Source organism: Pleuronectes platessa, chromosome 9 (assembly GCF_947347685.1).
Source record: "Pleuronectes platessa chromosome 9, fPlePla1.1, whole genome shotgun sequence".
Taxonomy (NCBI): Eukaryota; Metazoa; Chordata; class Actinopteri; order Pleuronectiformes; family Pleuronectidae; genus Pleuronectes; species Pleuronectes platessa.
Window position 1 is genome coordinate 18892198 of NC_070634.1, and position 25051 is coordinate 18917248.

The 25051-nt window shown below is 41.3% G+C and overlaps 1 protein-coding gene across 1 annotated transcript; it reads left to right on the forward strand.

The window, feature by feature from the left end:
* On the forward strand, positions 1-24129 carry LOC128448544 (lisH domain-containing protein ARMC9). The gene is made up of 26 exons (XM_053431242.1): positions 1-147; positions 950-1039; positions 1598-1723; positions 2103-2273; positions 2666-2821; positions 2927-3019; positions 4366-4387; positions 5121-5278; positions 5546-5644; positions 6541-6576; positions 8791-8825; positions 8912-9023; positions 9784-9876; positions 11125-11215; positions 12121-12244; positions 12735-12874; positions 13852-13928; positions 14208-14282; positions 14558-14648; positions 14819-14871; positions 15741-15839; positions 16729-16844; positions 17664-17833; positions 18300-18405; positions 20821-20960; positions 23501-24129. Exons 2-26 carry the CDS (start codon positions 965-967, stop codon positions 23521-23523), a joined length of 2481 nt encoding a protein of 826 aa, XP_053287217.1. The 5' UTR covers positions 1-147; positions 950-964; the 3' UTR covers positions 23524-24129.
* The last annotated feature ends 922 nt before the right edge of the window (positions 24130-25051 follow it).

Consider the following 25051-nt stretch of genomic DNA (forward strand, 5'->3'; position numbering starts at 1 on the left):
GTGCCTCTCCGAACTACCGCTGCCACGAATCGAGCTTGTCCTCACTGAGCCTGTGAACCTGGACGAAAATGGAGTGTGTGTGTGTGTCTCAGTGAGGAATTAACGCGATGTAAGCGTTTATGAAGAAGTTATAGACGAGCAACAGAGGTGAGGATGAGATTTCTATACGATGTTAACGTAAGGTAACGTATCTATGTGATTAGCTTGTACGCATGTAGCTACTAGCTTGCTGTGTCCCCATAGGTCGATATTATTACTGAAGTTGACCGTTAGTGAGGATGTGACCATTCAAAGAGCCACAGCTGTGTTTGTGTGAGCGTCCTGCTGAGCCTGCGGGGGGGGGGGGGGGGGGGGCAGGACAGGACAAATAGAGAGAGTGTATCACACAGTGGGCTTTATTACAAATTGGAGTGTACGACTTCTCCCCTCTGTCAACAGGTGAACCCTCAAAACCATGAGCCCTGTAGTTCCTGTCCACACCAAAACTCTCTTTTTGGCAAAGCTTATATTCATGTTTATTTATTTTAGTCAAGTTCCTAACTGTACCTTTCCAGTTAGGAACATTTGCATGCTGGTGTCTTTTCTCGTCTTTTGTATTGAGTCCCGTTCTTTGCTCTGTTCACAATGCTGCCGTAACACAATAATTCCACAATTTGGCATCAATAAAGTCCATCTATCCATCTGTCTATCCATCTATCCATCTATCCATCTGTTTATCTATCCATCTATCCATCTATCCATCTATCCACCTGTCTATCTATCTATCCATCTATCCATCTATCCATCTGTCTATCTATCTATCAAAGGGCATTTGTTTAGACTAATCATTAGACTTTGTGTTTCACATACTAAAACTCAGGTAAAGCTGAAACACAAAGGTCTTAATGCAGCATTCATCTTCTTAACCACACAAAACACACATGTCATATTTCGAGTATTTGTTTTGAAGGTTTTGAGCTCTCAGATGAGTTCCCAGGAGGCAGCCAAGATGGGGGACCTCTTGAAAACTGAAACAGATCTTCTTGGGATGATTAAGGAGGTAAATAAAAACTTAGATTATTAATACACCAGGAGTAATGCATAGACCAGAGTGAGCATCAACAGACATCAAATTCAACAAGTTCCACACATTTTCTTTAAAGGTTCAGTGTGTAGAAATTAGTGACATCCAGGGGAGAAGTTTCTTGTTGCGGCTGAATACCCCTCACCTCACCCTCCCCTTCCAAACAGGACAGCGAACCTGTGGTAGAGTTCGGTCTTCATAAAAACTCAAAAGGTGTTTAGTTTGTTCTTCTGTAAAAAACATGGGCCTTCGTAGAGAGGACCTTCTCCCGATGTAAATATACAGTATTTAAGTATAAAGGGGCCATTCTAGGGTATAGAAAACAACAACTAATACAATTTAGAGGATCCCACACCAGTGAAAACATCACCAGGATTATTTTATATTCAATTTCTGCCAACAGATTCCTTTCACCTCAATCTTATACACTGGACCTTCTACGCAGGATATAGAGAATGTTTAATTTTTAAGATTTTAAACAGCGATCCATTCTGCACTGGTTAAGGTTGAGTTAATGCAACTTTCTTTTTCTAGTACCTTAAATTTGAGGAATTTGAAGAGACTATTGAAAGTTTCGACAAGGACTGCAAAAGCAAAGGAAAGCTCGTCTCCGAACCTCAAGGAGGCACTCAAAGAGACTCAAAGATCAGAGCCATTCAGGTAAATGATTCAATTCTCAGAACCTGTTGTTTCCACTGGTTGGTCGATTATTTGTGAAGGTCTTTGAGCAGGAAGCTGGTGAAAATTTGTCCCCAAACTGCTAATTATTAACATGCAGGAAATGAAACTGAAATATTATACTATGTTTTTAATCAGTTTTATGAAGCTCAGCAGTTCATTCTTTTTCTGAAGTTATTCTTTTAGTAATTTTGTTTTATCTGTAAATATTGGGCTTTTTTTTAGTCTTCAGCTATTATTGAGTCATTTTTAAATAAAATAATTACGAAACAAAGCAACTTTCTACATGATGGATGACATCTTTCCAGCTTTGTTGATTTCTTCCGCAACCCAATCCTTTTCTTGACTGTGGCTTTTCTAGAAAGACCTTCTTTGCTCTTTTGATGATGGAGATCAACAAGTGTTCTTCGAATTGTGGACAGAGAACATTCCTTCTGATGTAAAAGACATAGATGCCGAGGCTCTGAGGCTGGAGTTCTACCTTAACATCCATTTCTCCATCTACCCTCTGAGGAGGCACCCTCTTCAACATGTATGTAAATCCAATCTATTTGTCGAAATTATCTTATAACAAGTTTAAATTATCTTATAACAAGTTTAAATTAATTTAAAATTGTTTAAATTATTTTGGATTAGATTATCCACATACAAAATCTAACTGCCCTGAAGCCACAGGTGCAGTGTTTCACCCTGTCCACTAAGCTGTGCTGCAGGCTTCTCTGTATGTTCTATCTAATGTTGTTGCACTAGTAAGTAATGATCTGTACCGGAACATGCCTTTCATTGTGTAGTCAGCAGCTTCTTAGCTTTTTGTTGGTGGCAGAGAAAGTGAGATAATCGCTGCTGAAGAGAAGCATCACTGACATATTTAGTTGGGCAAATTAAGATAAATCCATTAACTTGAGTTCCTAAATCTGTCTCCAGGACAGAGCCGAGTTCGAGAAGAGGATTGCCCTCTTCAGAAAGTACCTGGATACTCGAGGAGCAGCGCTGAGTCAGTCTGCAGAGTTCCTGCCTTACTATGCCTTGCCTTACGTTCCCAACCCCACCGTCCACTCCTCCTTCAAATATCTTTTCCATGTGAGCAGTTGATTATTAAACATTACCCAGTTAGCTATTGACAATTAGTTTTCACATTTGCAACATTACTGCTCAGTGAATGATCCTAACTGCATTTGTATTTAGGATTCCTGGATACCACAGTTGAAGAATAAGCTGGAGCAGTTTCTGACGGCGACACTGAAGCCGACCTTCGTTCCCAGGTTGCTGGATTTATATGTATCCTCTATCATGGAACACTGACAAGTCACTGCTGAGAAAATCATCCGAGTGGGAGACTTTATATTTATGTTTCGAGACAAAGTAACACCATCATTTTGCTTCAGTGTCTTTGCTGCTTACAGTGACTTGATATGAATTGCAGTCACGTAAATGTAACAGTTTCAAAAACTCTCTTCGTTGCTAATGACTTAAACTTCACCAGAGCTTAATAGTGAGTAAAAAAAAAATTACTCAGTTAACGAGGCGCTCAATTCAACTTCTGACACAGTCATTGATTTGGTTCCTTGGCAGTGGTGTCCTGCTAAATCGCCCATTTCGTAACTCCCCGGAACACCTGACAGCCCTCACAGAGGCGGCTTACAAAACAGCACAACATTAAGTCAAAGTTGTATCGACTCTTCAAAAGGACAAAAAAAGGTCTTTCAATTAATAAATCAGCCGGTGGGGATAAACACAACAGAACCTAGAGGGGAATAACTCAGGGATTTAACACAGGCCAAGAACGGAATGTTTTCCATCCCTTCTCACAGATGAAAACTCAAATAAACAGCCTTTCTGTAGGTGACAAAAGAATTCATCCAAATTCACTGTTGCCCAGATCTAGTTGTAATATCCTGCACTCAACTCCTGCCTGATTTGCATTTGTAAATGGCTATATCTGAGCATGGCATGACCCAATCTGGCACTAACTCAGCCTAATCCCTTCACAGTAGAAGGGCATAAACTGTGGCTTTTACAGGACACTCATCAGATCAAACTTCCTCCTGGCACATTCAGGAAACTAAACCCTTCCCTTAGTGGCAGACGATTGAAGCATAAATCACATCACAGCCATCATCTAACCAAAACAAATAATTGGACTGGTTTGTACATATATAAAGAGTGTGGTTATTTAACATAATCTTTCAATGTGCAAACTCTTCAGCGGGCAGCACTTTTGGCAGCTGGTACATTCTTGCACAGGAAATGAACTGTGGGTGAAGTGGGTGCATGCGGATGATTGAAATGCATGTGAGGAATCAACTCAGTCGTAACCTGGCTGTTTACATGCACGCTGACTGACGGCTGTGTTTGCCTTGGGAGAGGCAATGTTTGAGTACATAGTTACCGTAATTGTGAACTAATGTTAACAACTTTCCATGACGAAGTGTCCCCCCCCCCCCCCCCAAACAGGACCTATCAATTAACAATCTTTGTCATAGGTCAATCTTAATCTTGATTCATGCACTTAAATTGTTTGTATAGCTCTTGATGGGAGAGGTGAGGAAAGATACACATTAGAAATGTTTGACCAATGTTCAGTTGAGTTTCAATGTGTATTCTTTAACATCACCATCCATAAGGAGGACGGAAAGAGTACAAAAGGTAAATATCCATCTCAATTTTTCATTTTACAGTGTATTGCAAATACTATATCTTATCTGCCACTATGTTGAACTTGAGAGACACCAAAAGCAGACTGCCAATACAACAAACATTATTAATTGAGTCAATGATTTCTTGAGGAAGAGCCGTAACTGTTACCTTTCATTTCACTCTCTAATCTATATTCTGCAAAGGACCCAAAGTGCTCACCTCTCTGAAATCTGAGCACCACACATAAAATGTATAGATTAATAATCCAGGGTAAAGAGAACTATCCCTAACCAAAAACACAAAAGACAAAGATGTATTTCATGGCTTTCGTACATCTCCCAATACCCATAAGAGCCGAAGCTGATTAAAATCGGTGGGTACTGCAGAGTCATTTGACCTGGGAATGAATATCGATAGAATCCATTCCATTGCAGACAAAAGCCGGATGTCAGGGTGGGTCATTGGGTGTTTTGATCCGTCGGAAAAGGCGCTCTAGTGGATTTATATAATGCACATTTACAATTTTTCTTTTTGGTTAATTGACTTTCCTGCGATGAAACTGCGATTAATGATTAAAGAAGATTTGTACTGAAGATAAATTCGGTCCGTTTTATAGTGGGTTGCAGACAAAGTGTATAAACGTTGATAATCAGACCGCTGCACAAAGACATATCACTTGAATGTATTTTATTCCTGTGTTTGTTTTTCCTGCAATCTTTTATCTCCCTGTGTGTTTGTGAAGAGAGCATGCAGCAGTTACAGCTCCAACTCAGTGAATCAGAACGGCGCGTCGCCAACTGTGTGCGGAAGTTCAACAAGATGCAGTCCGACTACCGCAACCTGGTTGGAATCACTGCCGAGCTGGTCGACTCTCTGGTGGCCACTGTCAGCGGAAAATTGGTAGTTCAGCTCGACTGTGGGCCAACAAACACACGTTCTAACTCATGAGCTAGAGGCACAAACTACTAGAGACACAAACACTAATACTAATGAGCCAGTGAATGGCATACACACACACAAACACCTGACAGACACTAGTTTTTCTCATATATGCCCTGCATATACATACATTATTTATTAACATGACACATGTGTTATAAAAAAAAACAAGTTTTGCGCTTCCTCCCTCTTCCCAAAAAGCTCATGGGGCACTCTGTGTGTTTGCAGATCTCCCCCGAGTACTTGCAGAGTGTGTGTGTTCGTCTGCTCAACAACCAGATGAAGCAAGGCGTGGTGCAGAGCACGGACTTCACCAGACCCGGCACTGTGAGTGAGAGCATACAGCCTCCTTCTCCCTCACACCTCACTGCTAGAAACCAAACAATGTAAATAATAATGGGCGACGAGACTCTCCTCCAGGTACAAGCCAAATTATCTATTATTATATTTGCTGATCACATCAGATTCTGCTCAGTAGCCATCAGGGGCTGGAGCCGCGTGTAGAGGTCCTGCCAATGCACGCCGTCGACCAACAGACAACATTTTAAAGCAAGCTTACTGTAAATATGAACAAACGAATATTCTCAAATGGTGCGAGATGTCGTCCGTCTCTATCTACTGTCTATGGGTACAGCTAGGCCCCCAAGGTAGAACAGTTTCATCACATTCCTACAGGAGAGGTTAAAGCTGCTCCTAGGGGCCGTACGTCACAGATACATAAGTTGTGTTTGAAGAGGAATTTAAAAGATGTTTTAAAAAGGAGTGTCTCGCTGTGATAAAGTTTCCGTTTGCCCTCTGTACATTGCGCTGCTTTGTAGTAATCCCTCCACGTAGTAATCCTGCAGTTTAATTCCTGGAAGAAGATGACTGGATCCTGGTTTTAGTTGGAGGACCTGCTGCAAAATTTTAAAGACGCAAATCTGAACAATTCCAAACACGAGTCTTTTGAAGTTCAACCATTTTTATATATAGCAAATGACATGTAGCATATTTCCGTTGCTGTTTTTTCAATACTGTTAAAACTGTGGCTGTACGACACAGATGCACAAAAAGCGGTCCCCCGATTGAAACAAAAGTTTCCACTCTGAAACTTCAACAATCACACTTCCTGTCAGTGGCTGTCATCGTGCTGTTGAACTCTAGCTTGTGAAATTCTCTCTGTTTTGAACTGAACAACTTCTTTCTGTGTGTTTGTGCGTGTGTGATGCTTTTTGTCCACAAAGGGATATTACTCTATGAGTCCTTATGATGATGGCTATGTAAGTTTCATATGTTTTCATCTTTACTCCCTGTCATCGCTCGGGCCCCCACCTCTCGTCCTGCTTGTGCCTCGAAGTGTCTCCTCCACCTCCTCCTCTCCTCGTCTTCCTGTCTACCTCCCTCATCCCGTACTAATACATTTCCTTGCCTGCCTTTCTAGTCAGTCTATAACCCTCACCATCTTCCTCTGGTCCTTAATACATATGTTGACCTTGTTTAACGGGATGTATGCCTTTGTTGTAAAAATGGCAGATGTTGTCTGGTCACCAGTTCAGCCGAACGAGAGCATCACTTAAACAAGGTGCCTCATCATTACAATCACTTGTTACTAAAGGTCATTGTTAAGTCACCTTATCGGTGACCAGTCGTACTTTTTATGCCAAATGTTCTCAGGTTCAGTTTTCTCCTCTCACTGTTTATTTCAAGGTTCAGTTTTTGTGAGAACTTAGAAACTGTTAGAGAACCGTAAGGGCCAACACAAGGTGAAGCCAGTTCTCTCACACTCAGGTTGACAGACAGGGTGGATTCAATTACAGTGATTTGAACAGACAACAAGAACACTTTATAATTGTGGTGGTTTATATCAGGCTATTGGGTTCAACATATGATAATGTTAATTGGTATATGACTGATTTATGGTCCTTTTTACTGACTACTAACATGGAGGAGGAAGTGCGGCCACCAGCCACCAGGTGGGGATATAAGACTCTTGGGCTCTTATATTCATTTTGATAACTTTCCTGAAAGTATTATATGAGAACAACAGGAGCTTTTGCAAAGACAAATTATTAGTTTATATTAGTTAGCTCCTTATTGCTGAGAACCAGTTGGACATGTTGAATGAACATTTCTGGTAACCTGAATATAATATATGTGTCCCGGTTGTAGCTGAGAGCTGAGTCAATGCCACATTTATTCTCAAATACACAAGCAACCGTTCCTCTTATCACATCATAAAACCATAACTGACCATAATTATCAGATCATATTAGCTATAATGAAGTTTGACAAATCTTTTTTGGCACTCGTGCCAGAGTTTATCAGGCTGAAGGGAATAAAGCTGCATCAGAGCAGGGAGCCGAGCCGTCTACTTAGACAATTACACTAACAATGGGTGGCCTCCCGTGGTCCCCATGGTCATAAAGGAGTAAATAGTGAGAGACGTGCTTAAGAGCTAAGCGGGATAGAGTCACTTCTTGTGTAAATTGTGCTTTGTCAGAGAATTCAGGTCAAGCCTTTGCTTTGTGTCAGTGGCTGAAATCTGAGATGTGACCTTAAAAATCAATGTGTTACCAAAAACTTTAAAAATCCTCCCGAAGTGGAACTGATTTAGGTTGTAGATTTAAGTGATTTTCTTGTTTAAAAAAGCACAGATAAAAGAAAATAATTCTCTTTCTGCAGTATGTATCTGTGATAAACCTAATTTGGAGACCATTCTGCTGCAGTGTCAGAGATTCCAGGGAAACTCATCCCTTTGTCCCAAGGCATTCTTCAGGGCAGCTACATTTTTGTGTAGAGGAAAGAATCCAGGTTTCAGTGTTCTCCTCCTCTTCCATATTACCTGATGCACAGCAAAGAAAAAATGTGCCCAGACCACCCGAGACCTCAACAGACATAGATCGCTCCCCTGACCTTTCACTGCCTCAGGTTGGGTTTCAGGTCTCAAAATTCCTCTTTTAATCCTTAAAAAACAGTGGTAATTAATCGTCTTTCACAGCAAACACACACAAACCACCCACCCACCACAATAATATACTCGCCAGCGTTTACTTTTTTCCTGAAATAACTACATACAGCTTTGCGGTACAAGTTAACTGAGGCGTTACAAAAGAAGGGATCACTGTTTTCCACTAATTCATTCTCTGTGGTAGTTTTTATCTATCGAGTTATCACCTTTTTGTCACTGACTGCATGGGCGATGTTGCTAAACAGTACAACACTGTATGCCTGGGGATCCAGCATGTACCAAGAGCATGAACGCATGAAAAAACCTAAACACAAATGACTTATTTAGACAGCTAACTTGATTGTTTTACATGGAAAACACGACTGGGTGAGTTGAGCTACCAAAGGGACGTCATGATATAACATGGGTTTTATTTCCCATTTTGTTAAAGTTCAAAAGTGATAAATGTAGTTTGAAATCATGAAATACTACAATACATTCTGCTCATCATTGTCCTTTTTCTCCTTTTCCCCCTTCTACCTCGCAGGCCTCCTCACTGCTCCGAGCAAGCATCGCTCCACAGTAAGTGTTCAAATTGATAGTTTTTTTTTTCTGTATCCAGTTTCCTGATAAAACATGAATGACGTGTTTTTTAAATGAATGTCCAGGAGACCCAAGGAGGGGCAGATATTCCCCTCCCTCGACTACGAGAAGCTGAAGAAAGACCTGGTTGAAGGTGCAGACAGACTCCAGTCTCTGCTGCTTCAGGCCCTGCGCTGGGTGAGGATTCAGAGTCCTATTTGTCTTACTGCATGGTTCACACATTCACAGTCTTTTATCTGTAATATCTTCAACCCCTGCTCCTGGTCAAACACTGATGGACAAATTACCGTGCAACCTAGTGGGCGAATGGCGTATGTGTCAGGGAAGAACCCGCTAAATATTTGTGCAGGCCTGAATTAGGGGGTGGATCCAGGACCATTTTTCCTCACTTTAAAAAAAATCTTTTGAGATAGGGTGCTTTAACATTTTCAAAGTTTCCTAGGGAATAATGAATGGATCTTAATGGAAAACTTTGGCCATGTTTAGTGGACTGACATCTCTTATTGTGTGAAATTTGGTGCAACTTGATTGAATTGAAAGCCCAAAGTTATTCAGGGTGGATTTAAAAAAAGGTCTTTCAACATGTTTGGGTAGGGGCCCTCTGCAATTAGGGTGACAGGATCACAATCGGCTTGGTTGGCCAAGTATGTACACATACAAGCAATTTGACTCCAGTGAGACTCAGGGAAGACTTAATGAATCATCCTTGCTCTTTCAAGATAAACAGTATATTATCCACTGAACTACTGGTAGTAACACAATAGCTAGTGTGTTCCAGAAGGTGTAGGTGTGATATTGTCCTACTATTGTAAAAGGTAGTGTCATTAGAGGGTTGTAAGGAGAAGAATAGAATAAGTTAAGGAGAGGAGACTCGCATTCACAGTCAGTTTGCGAGTCCAGACTTGATAGTTGTGTTCGTTTCTCATATTTTTTTCAGAGGCTGACTCGCTCGCTACATAATGAACAGAGAGAATCCGTGCTTCAGGCCTATATCAGCAATGATCTGCTGGAATGCTACAGCACTAAACAGGTGGGACCTAAAGCTTTTATTCGAATGACATTGCATGGTGTTTGTCATATTCTAGTGTATGTTTTTTTTTTTTGTCTAATGGCTACAAAAAAAATTCTTTAGCACATTTCTCCTAAATGACTTCGAATCTAAGATGAAGTTAGATAGTTACATACGAGTAAAAAAAACACTAAATATATTAAACAAAATCTTCTTTTAAAAAAGGTCTTAAGAGATTTAAAACAAGTTAAGGATGTTGCCTGTCTGATTTCAATAGGTGAACTGTTCCATAGTTAGGGTGCAACCATCAGAGCCAAAGTAAAAAAATAACTTCTTGTCCACTGACCACATTGTCTAATTAATCCCATGGCTCTAATTTCATGCCGATCTGATCTGGTGAATTGGCACATTTTGTTGGTGCACACAACGAAACGACACAACGTGTGGGTGACGAGCGAACTGCATATAGCATCCAGATAATCACCCATATCCTTCTGGGATACTGTACAAGTGATACTGTATTTTATTACTTTACACTTTGACATATGATTGAAAATAACTTAAGAAGGAAGAATGGTAAAAACTTGTAGAAACCAACCTCTATGGATATCTAAGTCACATGTTCCCAGCCATAGATTGAGTCGCGTTCTTGAGCAAATTGTCCATTTTACTGAAAAAAGGCCAGAACACAAACATAATATTCTAATTTCCACCCTCTCAAAAGGTTTTAAGAAGACTTAGAATCACATGTTCTTTTTCTTACACACTTTATTGTTTTGTCCCTTTCACGTTCCCCTCACCTAGCCTTTTACCCCTTGGGCCTGATGTTCAAGATAATCCCTTTAACACAGAGTAACTGATCCTCACCTCACAGATGGCTTTTTGGCCTACGTCCTTGCTACGGTGCTCCAAGCCACCTCTGAATGACACTAGAATCATTCACTGCAGAGAGACACAATAACAGTGTTCGACTGTCACTGTCTTGTAATCAAATCACAACTAACCACACAACTTATGTAGAAGTAGTTCTATGTGATTACAGCTTTGCATTAGTTTTAGTAATTTTCCACTTTCCAAATCTCCTTCAATCTGCTATAATGTCCTTATGTGGAAAAAAACTGATACATAAACAGATACATAAATCACTTTAATAAACCTGCTGAGACACAAAGGAGGAGTGATTGGCATTTGGCAGAAGATGTTAATTGTGACTGTTTCTTTAAATTTTAGACGTCACCTTAAACAACCCCACATTCTGTGTCTCCATAGAAAACCGTGGTCCATCTGTTGAGGTCAAAGAACGAGATTGTCCGGCAATACATGGCTCGCCTCATCAATGCATTCGCCTCCCTTGCAGAGGGTAAGTGCTACGCTGCCATTACATTTGGTTTAGCATCTTTTTTTCTTTCGTAAGATGAGTCAGTGTCTGAAATGGATGCATTGGAAGATGTTTGAAACTGACCATGATGTACAGTTTCATGGTCTGACCTGGCCGACCCGGCTTCTATCACAAAGCCATTAATGATTCTCTGCAACACAATGTCAGTAGCTGTGGAGGAAATCTTGTAAAGAGGCAATGTTGTCAAGACAAGTATCATTTGTGCTGAGACATAACTTTAGTTTCTACAGCCAGCAGTAATAATTTACTGTCAACAACAAGGACAAGTTGAAGTGGTTGCTCAGGAAACATGTGACACTGCTAAATCCTGGACTCCTTAGAGCTATATTCTTTCTCAGTAACTAATGGAGGTTGAAATGGTAGAAATATCTGCTTTTGGTTTCGTTAAGGTAATAATTCTAGTGTGTTGTCAGGAGTGCAACCGATTTATCAGTTGGGCAATAAAGATCGGCCGATAAGAGCCTTACACAGACATGGGTATAATATGGAAACTTTTAATTTACAGAAATAATGCAGGACATGTGCATTCATATATTTCTTAATTCAAAATTTGACATATCTGGTTGTATTTGTAGTTATTTATGATAAGTATATAGTTTAACTGAGAAATATCAAGCATCAGCAACATGTTTTTGTCACAAAGGTTTTTAAGGCTTCTTAACCATTTTTGTATATGTTTATCAGCATCATAAATATTTACTTCCTAATATTGGAACCAAATTACCACCACCTTTTCAGTGTTGAGTCAAGCTGTTTACTTTATATATATATATATATGTTTTTTGTTTAATATTGTGCACTGAAGCATTAAAATAAACTAGTCCTTGTCCTTCCTTTGGATTATAATCTCATTTTAATGTTTCCAGGTCGGGTCTACCTCTCCCAAATCCCCACTCTTCTGAAACTTCTGACAGAGATTTTCAAGCAGGAGGAGAAAGACTCCCTAGTGAGAGAGATCGTGCTCATTGCCCTGGAGAAACTCACCCTCAGGTACATTTTTAAATGACCAGTGTTTGTATTGCAGTTTCCTTAATGGTAACCAGTCATCACCTCATCTAAGTCTAAGGTCAAGTTTTAAACTAAACCAGTGACAAAGAAATCTTAATGAGAGGTTGACATAAATTGAATTTATTTCACTTAGGGTAATTTGAAATCCTCTTTTAATTGAATTGCATGTTTGGCTTTTCTTCCTCAAAATGGTAATTTCGAATTATTTTGACTTGTAGTTTGACAAGAGTCATAATAAACCTACAATAACATGCCATTAGGAACCTTACAGTGTTATCCCTAAATAAAATGCTTTTAAATTCTCTAATGTTAAATTTAAACAGCAAAATGTGTTAATAATTCGTCTCTCAAAATTAGATGAGACAGAAAAATTCTTGTTCTGTTAAGGAACACATGTATCTCTGTTTTAATTCATTTAACGAATATAGGAGAAGATGGTGAATATCCCTCGTGCATAATCATGTCATTGTAGGAGGAGCCTGCAGATGGCCATGATTGCAGACAATCTGATTGGCTGGCTGGTGGATGAGCTGCAGGACCCAGACTGCCTGAATGACATTAACCTGGAGTTCAGTGCAGCTGTGCTAATGAACCTGTGTCTGCACACAAAAGGTATCTCACTTTTAACAGTATCTCATTTTGGGTAAAGCACACAAGGGAAAGTGGAGGCCAATTAATGGGGTAGTTAATTATTTGGGGACTGTTGCTTGCATCTGAGTATTTTCCAATCAACCATAGGAGACTCAAAGAAATTGCTGGTCCTATCCAAGAAAATGACTGGCACAAAAATATAATATATATATATATATATATATATATAATATAACGTGTTCATTTGCGACATTTAGAGATACTGGACATTTTGTATAGCCTTTTGACAGAGCCAAACTCCTGTTTCCCTTTGTTTCCAGTCGATAGGCTAAGGTAAGCCAAGCTAATCAACTTCTGGCTGTAGCCTAATATTTACAATGCCTGAGAGCGGTATCACCAGAAAGAGTAAATATGTGTACAATTGGCACAACCTTAATCCAACATCCTATTCTTTATACAGTATTTGTATGGCACTGCAATAGGCCATTATGTCATATAAATCAATGTTATGTCTTTCTAAGCACTATAATAGTCTCTCTATCTAACTTTGATCCTTTTCGAAGATTTTATTACGGGCAGAGAAAAGGCCATTATCGTTTTATGTTTGAATGCAAAGCAGAAAGTTAGTGTTGTTTTCTCTTAGTTCATATCTATATCTTAATTCCATTCTGCCCGCTTTAATACACATATGCAGTGAACAAAGATATACTCTATTTTTCAGTACTTCCTTTATTTTGTCTCTGTTGCCCCGGGGTCTGCTTTGTATAAAATACACAGTGAGATAGTGCATTTCATGTTTGAGTGGTTTTACTATTTTTACTCACAGAAAGAAAACACTGCTCGGCTGGAGGGATTCATTAATTATTAATCTGAGTGAAAGGAGATCGTATCTTAAATCAGATTTTATTGGACGAGCAGGAAAGACTTCTGGGTTATTAAATTGAATCCTGTGTGTGTGTGTGTGTGTGCGTGTGTGTTGGATGGGTGTGTTTTAACAGGAAAAAAGAAGTGTGCAGAGAACGCCAAGCATGTGCTGAAGGTTCTTACTGACCTCCTCGGACATGAGAACCAAAGGGTGAAGCACACAGCTCTCATTGTTTGCACATAGATGTGGTACAACCACCATGTACACAACAGGCACATACATTCACAGAGGGTGTAAAACATGGATACAACATACACAAGCCTGAAAACACATTTGCACACACATCTTGAGACAACAACAGAATTAATGTTTGTACAGGATTCACAGAATACACACAAAAACATGAATCGTTTCCCCTGTAGCATTTTTGAATGAATATGTCTATACCACTCTAGACCATAAAGATAGATGTCGCTTTGCCTTCCTCAGATTCAACAATATGTGAACGGAGCCCTGTACAGCATCCTGTCCATTCCCTCTTTGAGACAGGCAGCCAGAGAGATGGTGAGATAGCACAGAAAAAGACACAGTTTGAGTTTGTCTTCCCTCATGTCATCACACAGCCGGTGTTTGGGGGGGAAATAACAGGTCTTCACAGTGCTGAGATACAGTCGCCGTACCCTGACACTGCTGGGTTTTTACTCGTGGTCAATCAAAATGAACTCACTCGCATGGTTTACAATGATCCCGTTTGCCAACAGCTCAATGTAATCAGAGTGTGTGTTCTCTGAACATTCAGTCCCTGATCTTTATGTGACGTGTTTCCCTCACGTGAGCAGGGTGTCGAGGAGATTCTTCGCTGCTACAGCAAAGGGGAGAACCCAGTCCTTAACAGACAGATTGAATACATCATCAAACAACTGAACTCAAGTGAGTGAATTCTATTCTTATATATACAAAATATATATTTTATTAATATATAATGTATTATAATTTACAGTATATGTGCCTTTTGGATTTGTATTGCTATGAGAGGCAGTGAATGAAGATTACTGTTTTGGGGAATTCTACTTACTGGTCTCTGTTTCTGTTCCAACCAGCTGAAGAAGAGGGGCCAGAATCAGACGACGAAGAGGAAGAGGACGAAAATGATGTAAGTCCACCTCTCAACCCATTAGACACTGATAAGCTGGTGCTTTACACCAACATGGTATACGTCCATCATTATGTTATTCAGCAGAACCATAGGAATATGTTTCCACCGACAAATCAAAAGATTGAGGAAGAGAGACAATCACGGTAAGAGGAATCGCGACAACAAAAGAGCACCTCGTATTTTGAGACCTGTAGATGGCAATCTCAGCGTGACACAGATATTGGGTGTCACCCACCTGTGTGTGTGTGTGTGTGTGTGTGTGTGTGTGTGTGTGTGTGTGTGTGTGTGTGTGTGTGTGTGTGTGTGTGTGTGTGTGTGTGTGTGTGTGTGTGTGTGTGTGTGTGTGTGTGTGTGTGTGTGTCAGTGTTTGGGGTGATGATCCTGGTAGATTAAGTGAGAATGTGGGTTATCAAGATAAGGTACATGGTAGTAAGTTGAAAGAAATGGCTCTCAAGTTGTCCCAGTGGCATAGACCACAATGTTCTCTTGTTAGTACTTTGAGTCGGTGCCAAGCATTGTTTTTGTGTTTAAACAGCTTTGTAGCCTCATATCAATGTTATTGAGAACAAGTTCATTTGAACCATGTTGAGTATCCTTGTTTGTCAAAGCACCTCAGGGGCTTTAACTTTTTGCTGTTTAACAATAGGTTTAAAAACAAGCCAGAGGCCATTGTGTTGGCTGGGCTGATTTCTGTATTAGATTTTAAACTGTCAACAAATCTAGATATTAAAACAATCTGAATAGTTGACACTGCTCAAATTAAGATGTCTTTTAAGACCTTTATGTTTCATATGGTCCCGAAAAACACGGTATGTCCCCCACAAATTACATCATTTTAACTGCTTCATTATTTCAACCTGTGACAGGAGGATATATTGGAGACCTATTGCGACATAGAGGAAGTTCTCCAACCGCAGCCCAGGGAACTGTCTGGAGAGAGTCTGCTCACCACCGAGTACCTGGGAGTAAGTGATCATATATATATTTATATATGTGTGTATATGCACTGTTTGTACAACTCAACTAAAGATGTCACTGGTAGCTACACACAGATAATGTTGAACCCTCAATTAACATCAGGAACTCGCAACAGTTTCTGACTAAAGGCGTACTGCTGACAAACCCGCGGCTCAATACCTATTTTTGGATATTGTGTCTGCTACACAATTCCTGCTTTGTACATCAGATAAGGGGAACTGAAACGATGTACTGGGTTTCATGACACTGCTGCTAAATACTAGCGTGGACGATATCATCAGCATATAAAATGGCTTATATTTCCATCAACGTGAAGATGTGAACGAGACCATTTTGTTTTCTTAAGGAAAGAATATCGCCCCCCCCCCCAAAAGGCAGAATTCATAATGTGCAGTGACAGTAGTATTATTGCTGCAGGACAGTTTGAGGAGGTGAAAACACAGATATACTTTTCAACTTTTTTTCTGAATTTCTACTGGAGACGTTCCATCCAGTTGGTTTTAATGGAGCTTAACAGTCACCTCCCACTTTTGGAATGGTTGTTTATCCGGAAGTAAATTTGCATTTTATTTTCTCCATTGACGTTTCAGAAAACCGAAGAAAAAAAGGTAAAGGTACGAGACTGTGTACATAATAATTTTACAGTGAGAAAACCTGGCATCCCATAAAACATTGGTTGATTTTCAGACTTTCTTTTCCTCATCTGTAAAAAAGGATGAGGATTGTGGGTAGTGTAGTACTTCTCCTTGGCATCATAAATAAAACATATAAAGTACTTGTGTCCAGCCCATGACATAGTGCTTTCTCACATCATGATACCGCAGGGTCAAACCTACGCTGCTGTTACGTTACTAATCCTGTGTTGTTTTTGTGTAGATCATGACCAACATGTCTAAAGTGAAGAGGAAATCCATCCCTATGACGCAGCCAAGTGCTGACGAACCACTACAGCGCCCAGTCACACCAAGTTCTCATCGTAATGTCAACGCCGCGTAAGTGAAATACACGCAGAGTTCAACTTAGGCTGCAGCCACTCTAATACCGCAGACCATGTTTCCTTCTGCATTTGACAATGATACTGTTTACATCGTCATGTGGAGGCCCAGTGGTCACATGATAGCATTCTCAGGCGTGGAAAGGGATTACAATGATGCAGAGCTAAAACGTCTGTGTGGACAGAGATCTTGTTAGTTTGAAAACTCTGCTTTCAGACAAAAACATAGTAGTTAATTGTACACATTATATTTGACCACACAACTCTATATTTATGAAGAAACCAGAGAGTGGCCTCGTTTTTCTCGAGGCTTTATTTAACAGCACAAATAGATCGTGACCGTTCTGCCTTTTGTTCGGCCACATGGATAATAAAGTTGAACTGGTGCAGTAGGTCACAGCAAGAAAGGGTTCAAATGCGCTTTGGCTAAAAGAGACCGTGTTATTTTAGCGTAATGGATATGACAGCAATGAGGGATCAGTGTCCTACACATGACCTCGTCCACGAGATAGGACATCAACTCACAGCAGATTATTGACACACTGGTCTTATAACCTGCTAGCAATATTTATCTTTATTGATTTTTATATTTCAAACATTGAGCTGTTTTCAGACATATGTAGATGTCTCCTATAACATACTTAATGATTTCGCAAGATTTTGCACAAATAGTGCAGCATCACAGCACCACAATCCTAAATTACGGAAATTAATTATACTAAGATATTGTGCAAATTGAGCCGAGTTATTGCAGGGGAAATGAGAGATCTTACAGGACCTGAGTCATGTTGTTTGTGTTTGTGTGTATCATGTGTAGTGACTATCGAGCTGGTAGTCCGTGGTGTGGGGTCAGCAGGGACAGTGAAAACTCTCTGAGTCGACAGAAGAGCGAGGATGGAAGCCTTGTGCCCTCCAGGTTCAACTCCAGACCTCCTACGCGCTCCGGCAGTCGCCCCAGCACTTCTGACTCCCTACGTCACAGCATCGGTGGGTAGATCTGGTCCCGCCTTGGCCTTGTGTCCTTCCTCATTTGGTTTTGAACATAAACCAAATAATGCAGCTATGAACATGTCTAGAAGTGTGGTTGTGGCTGTTCATCAGATGTTTTCAGTCAGATATCTCCTGCTTCCTACACCATGCAATTAAAATCAGCGGCCTACCGTATTTACTTTCCCTCCCACCTGTTGCCCTTTAGTTAGTTTGTTTTGGCATTTTGATGTAATGCCAAGTGTCTATGAGGAACAGAAGGAAACTTCCTCAGAGAGCACCAGGGATAAGGACTCAGCAAAATGGCTTTCCATAAAAAACAAACGTCAGCCTGGCATAAAGTTTGTTTTGAGCTTAAGTTAAATTTGATATCCAACCGATTTGGTATCAATCAAAAGTGAGTGTGATGATGTTCTAATAACCCCCCCCCCCCCCCTCTCGCTTGCAAAAAACGCAAAACCCTCAGACTCACAGTGTGGCCGGTTGTCCCAGGATTCAGAGCTGGACGGCCCGTACGAAGCACCGGCCACAAAGGGACGCTCCCTCGAGGAACACAATGGAGACTTTTCCAGGTAAAGTGACACACAAACGTTAATCGAACACACATACATAATGAGACTGTTTGTGTGGAGATGGCTGAAACCCGTCTAGATGTGCTCCCCAAGAAGCTCCATTTGATTGTAATGTCTTACAATAGATTGACACTGTCGTCCAATGGTTTCCCATCACAGAAGTTGGAAACTGAGGCCTCCTGCTTCACTGTTCAGCAAACACCCACAACTTTGAATATTAAGAGCGAAAAACATCGTAACGGACATCAGCTCAGGGACTGATGCAAATATAAACAAACAACCTATCACTGCCGAGGCTCCCTTAAAACCCTGAGATGTGTGTGTTAGTGTGTGTAAGTGTGCTTTAGTGTGCGATAGTGTGTGTGTGTGTGTGTGTGTGTGTGGAGACTTGGCCAGAGTGTTGTTTGACACCGATCGGTGACTCAGCACTGCCAAGCTGCTCTGTGAGGCTGTGACATGCGTTTAAACGAGGACCCACAAAGAGACCTATTCAGCAGAACCTACCCCTGTTTCTCTGCTCCTTAAAATCCCTTGAGAACTTGACTACTGAATCCCACCCAGCAGTAATGAGTCCCAGGAAACTACTTCAGTGGTTCCCCCCACCCCTTCCCCCAGGAACGTAAAACACCTCTACAATACAGCCTTGCTGAGTCCGACTCCAGTCACCTCATTTCACCCCAGTTTGGAGACGGAGATTTGTATAGTGGGAAGACAGGGATTTCAGGATCGTCATTGATGTTTAGGGGAATAGAATCTTGGCAACACAGCGAGTTGGCAATGATTGAAGGGGCAGATGTCTATGTTGGCCTTTTGTTTTGAGGTTAATGAACATATTTTGTTCTTTTCTAGCACATTCACTTCCACGGAGTAGCACGTTGGGTGTCCAGGCTAGTTTCCATCCAGACGTCACATTTAGAAACCGGAGTCTTGTCACCATGTTGCTCTTGTGGTGGCTGAATTTATGGGACGGAATTGAGTGGTTCAAAGCGATATTTACCTCCACCGGGGAGGATTTGTTCTTTCCCCCCCCCTCCATTGGTTGTTTGTCAGCAGAAAAACAACACAACACATTTCCACGAAACTCTGGAGAAGGGGGACATAGGCCAGGAGAGACCCTATAAAATCTTGGTATTTGTCTTGAAAGGAAAGAATTTGTTTTCTTTTTCTTTACTACTACGAAATAAAAGGATTTTGTGACATTTTCATGAATGCTTGATTGAATTTAAGGGACCTGATGAACCATAGCGGAGGTATGTGCTCATTCTAGTGATGGCAGTTTAGTTTTGTTTATCCAAAAATCGATGATGTTAACGAGGCTGCCTGTGCACACTCACAAAGGTCACTCACATTCAGCAGATTCAGAGTGACCGGTGCCAAAGTGTTTTGTTTCATGGCTATTACCAATTCTCAGTCTCCCTTATCATGCATCTCAAGATATGTTGAATTTGACAGTTGTTACTGTTTTACTGTAACAATACAGATTTAGCACATACTGTAGGTTGATCACTGACTAAAACGCTGGAAGCTAACCAGGTCGAAGCTCTGGCTCTATGTGAATTTCAAAGCTTGAAGGAAGGTAACCTTTTTCTTTTCTTGTTTTTTTGGTGAAACTTTAGTACAAAGAGCACTCGGCGCACCTTAGTAAATATCATTTATAGGGAGTCGCAAAGGAACAAATATCGGACTCTTGAAAGTTGGACCTTAGTTAATCTGTTTTGATTTGAGGTTATGTATTCAGCCATGTCAGTTTCCTTGTTGGCTGGTATTTAAGAAAGATTACACAGATGGATTACCACTGACTAACCAACTTGGTGGAAGGACAGGCATCACTACGAGATGGGCCTTTTTGCAATTCTCCGGGAATAATTCCGGACCTTGATGAAAAACATTTTGGTATATTTACGGTACTGTTTGATTTCTGTAAGTGTGTCCAAACCTGATTGAATTTAAGGGGACTATCAGGCTTTGGTTGAGGTCTGCGCTCTAATATCTGCCATTCTAGTACAGAAATACATACATGCTGCCGCTCAACATTTAAACATTATATTTTATACTTATTTGAAAACATAAACACATCATATGAATCTACAATATTATAGAAATGCCACATGTATTAAGTCCGCACCTACAGAATGTGGACGACTCGATGAGTAGCTGCCCCTTCTTGTTATTACAGGGCCATCGATATCATAGTCTGGCTCTGGGGCTCTTTGTTGAAACAAGAGAAACTGATTGTGTCAAGTGTCAAAAGCAAGAAGCCTGTGTGAGAGCTGTGTTGTACCCAGGGCATCCATGACCTCTGTGCTGTGACACCGTCTGTGGAACAAGATCTGCAGAAATGTGAGCTGTAAAAGTTATAAAGCATAAATCCTAATTTATTTCCTTTCTATCCTACTCCTCTTTATCTGTCGACAGTGAGAATTTTAACACCGGGTTTATAAGCAGGCACGAAATTCCTCGGTCAAGCACGGAGGGCGGCCTGAACAGCCTGGCCCCTCAGTTTTCCCAGCCAGGAACCGCCAGCTCAGCGGAAGGAGGCGGACCGCACAGTGGAAGTAAGTGAGGCGGCCTGCGCTGGTGAATATCGGCTCCAGCTGTTTTCTGTGTCTGACGCTCACACTGAAAAATATAACTTTGGAAGTCCATGTTTGTTTGTATTTAGCAGAAAATCAAGTTAGCTAAGAAACTTGATTGATCAAGCTGTAATTGAAGATGAGCTAACTACCCATCAGTCCCCTGTCCCATTTTAAAGCATGAAACTTGAACTCATCCACCATCAGGTAGATAATGTGAAGCGAATGTGTCTCACCACCTATTTTGCATCCCTGTAATATCCTGATAGTCCTGCTTCATCACCTGTTCTACCAGAAGAGTTCACTACAGTTCAGTATTGAGAAGCAGATTCCTCAATAGAACTGACAGAGAATAAATGATCAAAGATCCCTTCAGTTTCTGCCCTCCTCATTATTTTGACTTTCTCCTTTACAATCCCAGAAAAATATGATACCCGCAGCATGATGAGTCACAGAACTGGAGCAGAGACAGAGTGTAGATGCAGGAATGGGCATTTTGATGTTGCGTGAGCATATACGTTGATTGTTTAGGCCGCAGGGTCTTTGTCAGACGTCTATGAATCCTGATGGCTCTAAGAAGACCAGGAAAGGTTTAAGCTTTAGATGTTTGTCGTGGTTATATTCATTCGAGGTTAGAAAAAGTATCAAATAAGTGAATGAGAATTCATTTGTAGTCTGCTAAAATCCATTCGAAACACGTGGCAATTCCAACCATCACACGATGCTTGCATTTAGCAAAAAATCATCTTTTACAAAATATGAAAAGCTAATCGTTATGTTTTTTTTTTTCAACAAAGGCACAAGTCAGACCAACATGGCCGTGTCTCCCATTTATGTGCTGTCAGCTTCAAGTCCTAGACACAGAAGTTGAGTCACTGCAGGGAGGACTGCCTGGTCGGCTGCTCTGGGGCTCTGAGTCGGGTGATAACATCTCCCGATGCTCTCATGCGTCCGAATTGAATTTGATGAGCGATTACCTCCGGCTCTTACGCTGGCTGCTCTTACCAGAGAGCCTGTAATAGTGGCTAATGGTCACTCCGAGCCACCACATCCTCGTCCTGTGTGCGTTGTACTCTTGAGGTCTGGCAAGTGTCAGGCAACTATTGATTCATCGGGAAGTCACTTAATTGTTGCTCCGCTCAAAGGGCAATAAGTAGACGTGGACGGCACAACAAACAAAGTCAAACCTACTTTTCCTGTGAGCTTCCAAAGATTTTATTGACACGCACCTGTATTTGTTTTTCCTGCGGCTGCTGCAAACTGTGGCCTCTAATCCTGGTCGAGATATAACTTGAAACTGTAAATCAGAAATTGAAGTCTTTACATGTGTGGAAAAGAGTTGTATTTGTAAAAGAGTGGTTTCAGTTATATTTGATACTGTAGGAGATATTGGTGAACTCATGCAAACACACTGGTTAGCGGAGAGGCCATGCAGTCGGCCATCTTGATAAGCCACTTCATCATTCAGACAACGACTCTATTCACATGTAAAGAAAAGTACCGACTGTTGACATTAGTCTGATTACAATGTTTACATGAGTTTCTAATTCAATATTGTAATCATTTCCCTGTTAACGTGTTACAGGGCGTAGTCTGATTGTGTCTTACATCAACTTAAGATCCTATTACGCTCGAGCGGGTTGCGGGTTGTCCACAATATGTTTTCTGCTTTGTATCTTGTACACAGATATTCACCACAGCACTGATGTAATGAGTTAAGTAAAAATCAAAAATCGTTTTTAATGCACTTGAATGGAGCCTCTGCCGACTGTCCGGCGTCATTATGCGTAATTTGTGTTGCTCGGCCGCGTCTCGCTGCAGAGAGGAAACATCTACACGTCGAGGCAGAACGCGTCTGCTGTGACTGACAGGGACGCTCCTTTTCACCGAGGAGAGATAGAGGAGGCGTTTGTGTAGCTGACAGGGGTGGGGGGGCCACCCACGCAGCCGGCACAAACACGGAGGGGAGCTGCTGCTGCTGCCCTGTCTTGTAGAGAGGATGGAAAGAAAAGGAGAAGTGACTGAGCTCACGTGATGACAGCTCTGTGTTGTCTGGAGGTTTAGAAGGTGGAGGACCTGCGGCAGGATCTCTGAGCACTGTCGCTCTGCTCCTGATCGATAAATGTGATGAGGAAACCAGATTTATCTTTTTCCTCAGATAAGTAGGGAAGCTTAGAAACTAATCTGAATCAAACCTCCAGGGCACGATTAGGATGTTCAGCAGCTAAACATTTAATATCGAAACAGTTTGCGTATCAGTAAACTCTGGAGTGAATACTTTAAAGGGCTTTTAACAAACAGTTGAACTTTGATGTGGAGAAAAACAGAATCACATTCGCAAATAATGATTCCAAGATGTGTTTCTTTTTAGATGCCGTAAAAGATATGAGAAAGAAATGATCTTTTCACTGATATGTGGAAATCTTGACTATCCTGTACCGTCTCTTCTCCTTTAATCCCCACACATCCCTCCCTCCTGTCCTCCCTCCCTCCCTCCCTCCCCCGCCCCTCTCTTCCCCCAGGCAGCCAGTCAAACAGGAGGTGAAGAGGGAGCTGTCACCGGGGAGTAGCGCTATCTCCCCACGAGCATCGGGCTTCCTGTAACACCATACCCCCAGGTTGCGATCAGGGTCAGAGCTACAGAGATGTTCGAGGATCGGCAGCGAGGGTGGAGAAGGAGGAGGAGGAGGAGGAGGAGGGGCTGGAACAATGTGAAGGATTGTGGCTCTGTGTTTTCCTCCTCCCTCGTCTTTAGCGCAGACTTCCTTCTGTAACATGATATGCAGCCGGGCACTGATCACAACCCCCAGCCGTGCAGCACTGTTCACCTTGTAGCCTGAGCTAACCTCCCAGTTCCTCCTCTCCCTCATCCAGGCGGTAGTTGTCACACCTAAATATTCCCACAGTTGGATAACTGTAACCCATTAATGTCACTTGACTGTATCACAGATTGGTTTTTGGATGTTTCTCACGACTTATGGATGTTTCAAAATCTTTCTATGACTTTCACAAAGTTGAATTATTTAAGAGCAGCCGCAGCTGTTTTCTTTTAATCGATTCTACGCCTATGGGGGGGGAATAAACACCTCATTTGTAAATGTCTCATCTTGATTCTACAAATTTATAATCCTCTGAATTTCCGTCATGTTCTGTATGAGATCAGGATCAGGTCCTCACATATCTTGTCAGGCTAGTGCGTATTTTAAATGATAATAGAAACGGCTTGTTATTGTTGATATACAGAAAACTACCATCTATACAACATCTGACAACGAACTTGAAATAATGTAAATGTCCTAAATCCAGTTTTGCAGGTGTCTTGATGTATATTTATGTTTACGACTGCATGCATTTGTGCATTTGCATTGAAAGAAACTGATTTTGATATGTTGTCGGTGGTTTTAAATAAATATGTCATCTCAGTTCAGTTGTGTATGTCTATATACATTACATATATGATATCTTATACAAATACTCAGTAACATTTGTAGAAGCAGCCTTTGATCTGTCTCGCAGCTTCCATCTGCAGTTCACTCATAAATCACCTTCGTCTATATGATCCCTGTCAGAGTCACTGGCATGTTTGTCTTCCTCTGCCTGGAGGAACAAACTAACTCCACTCACTGAGGCAGCTGCCCCCTTGGGGATGCTCTACAGTCCTCGTTACAGATTTAGTTCAGAATTATCATCGGCGTTTCTGCCTCATACTTCCACTCTGTTCTACTCCTGCACTGTGGTGCTTGGTGCAGTGGCAGCTCTGAGAGAAAGTGGACCGTGGCACTGGGTTACAACAGGGCGACCTGATACAGGTACATGAGTATTATATGGGACCCCACAGCAGAAGAAACAAAGCCCTTCTCTGTTTTAAAATCCTGAATCTGTGACTAGACTCAAGTCATGTGAAGTTGGATATAGGACATGGTGTGTGTGTATGTGTGCTCTTGTACAGCTTCTTTGTGAGGACCAGTTTGAGCCTACAACCTACGGAGTGAGGACATTTTGGGAAAGTAGGGACTGGGCGGTCCTCACTTGTGTAACCCCCCTTTAATGGACTGTTTGGGGGTGAAGACTTG

Excerpts from the sequence above, each read along its gene's own strand:
- LOC128448544 (XM_053431242.1), top strand. The coding sequence starts at position 965 with ATGAGTTCCCAGGAGGCAGCCAAGATGGGGGACCTCTTGAAAACTGAA. Across the intron at positions 1,724-2,102 it reads CAAAGATCAGAGCCATTCAG|AAAGACCTTCTTTGCTCTTT; the intron begins GTAAATGATTCA and ends TGGCTTTTCTAG. Across the intron at positions 20,961-23,500 it reads AGGCGGACCGCACAGTGGAA|GCAGCCAGTCAAACAGGAGG; the intron begins GTAAGTGAGGCG and ends CTCTTCCCCCAG.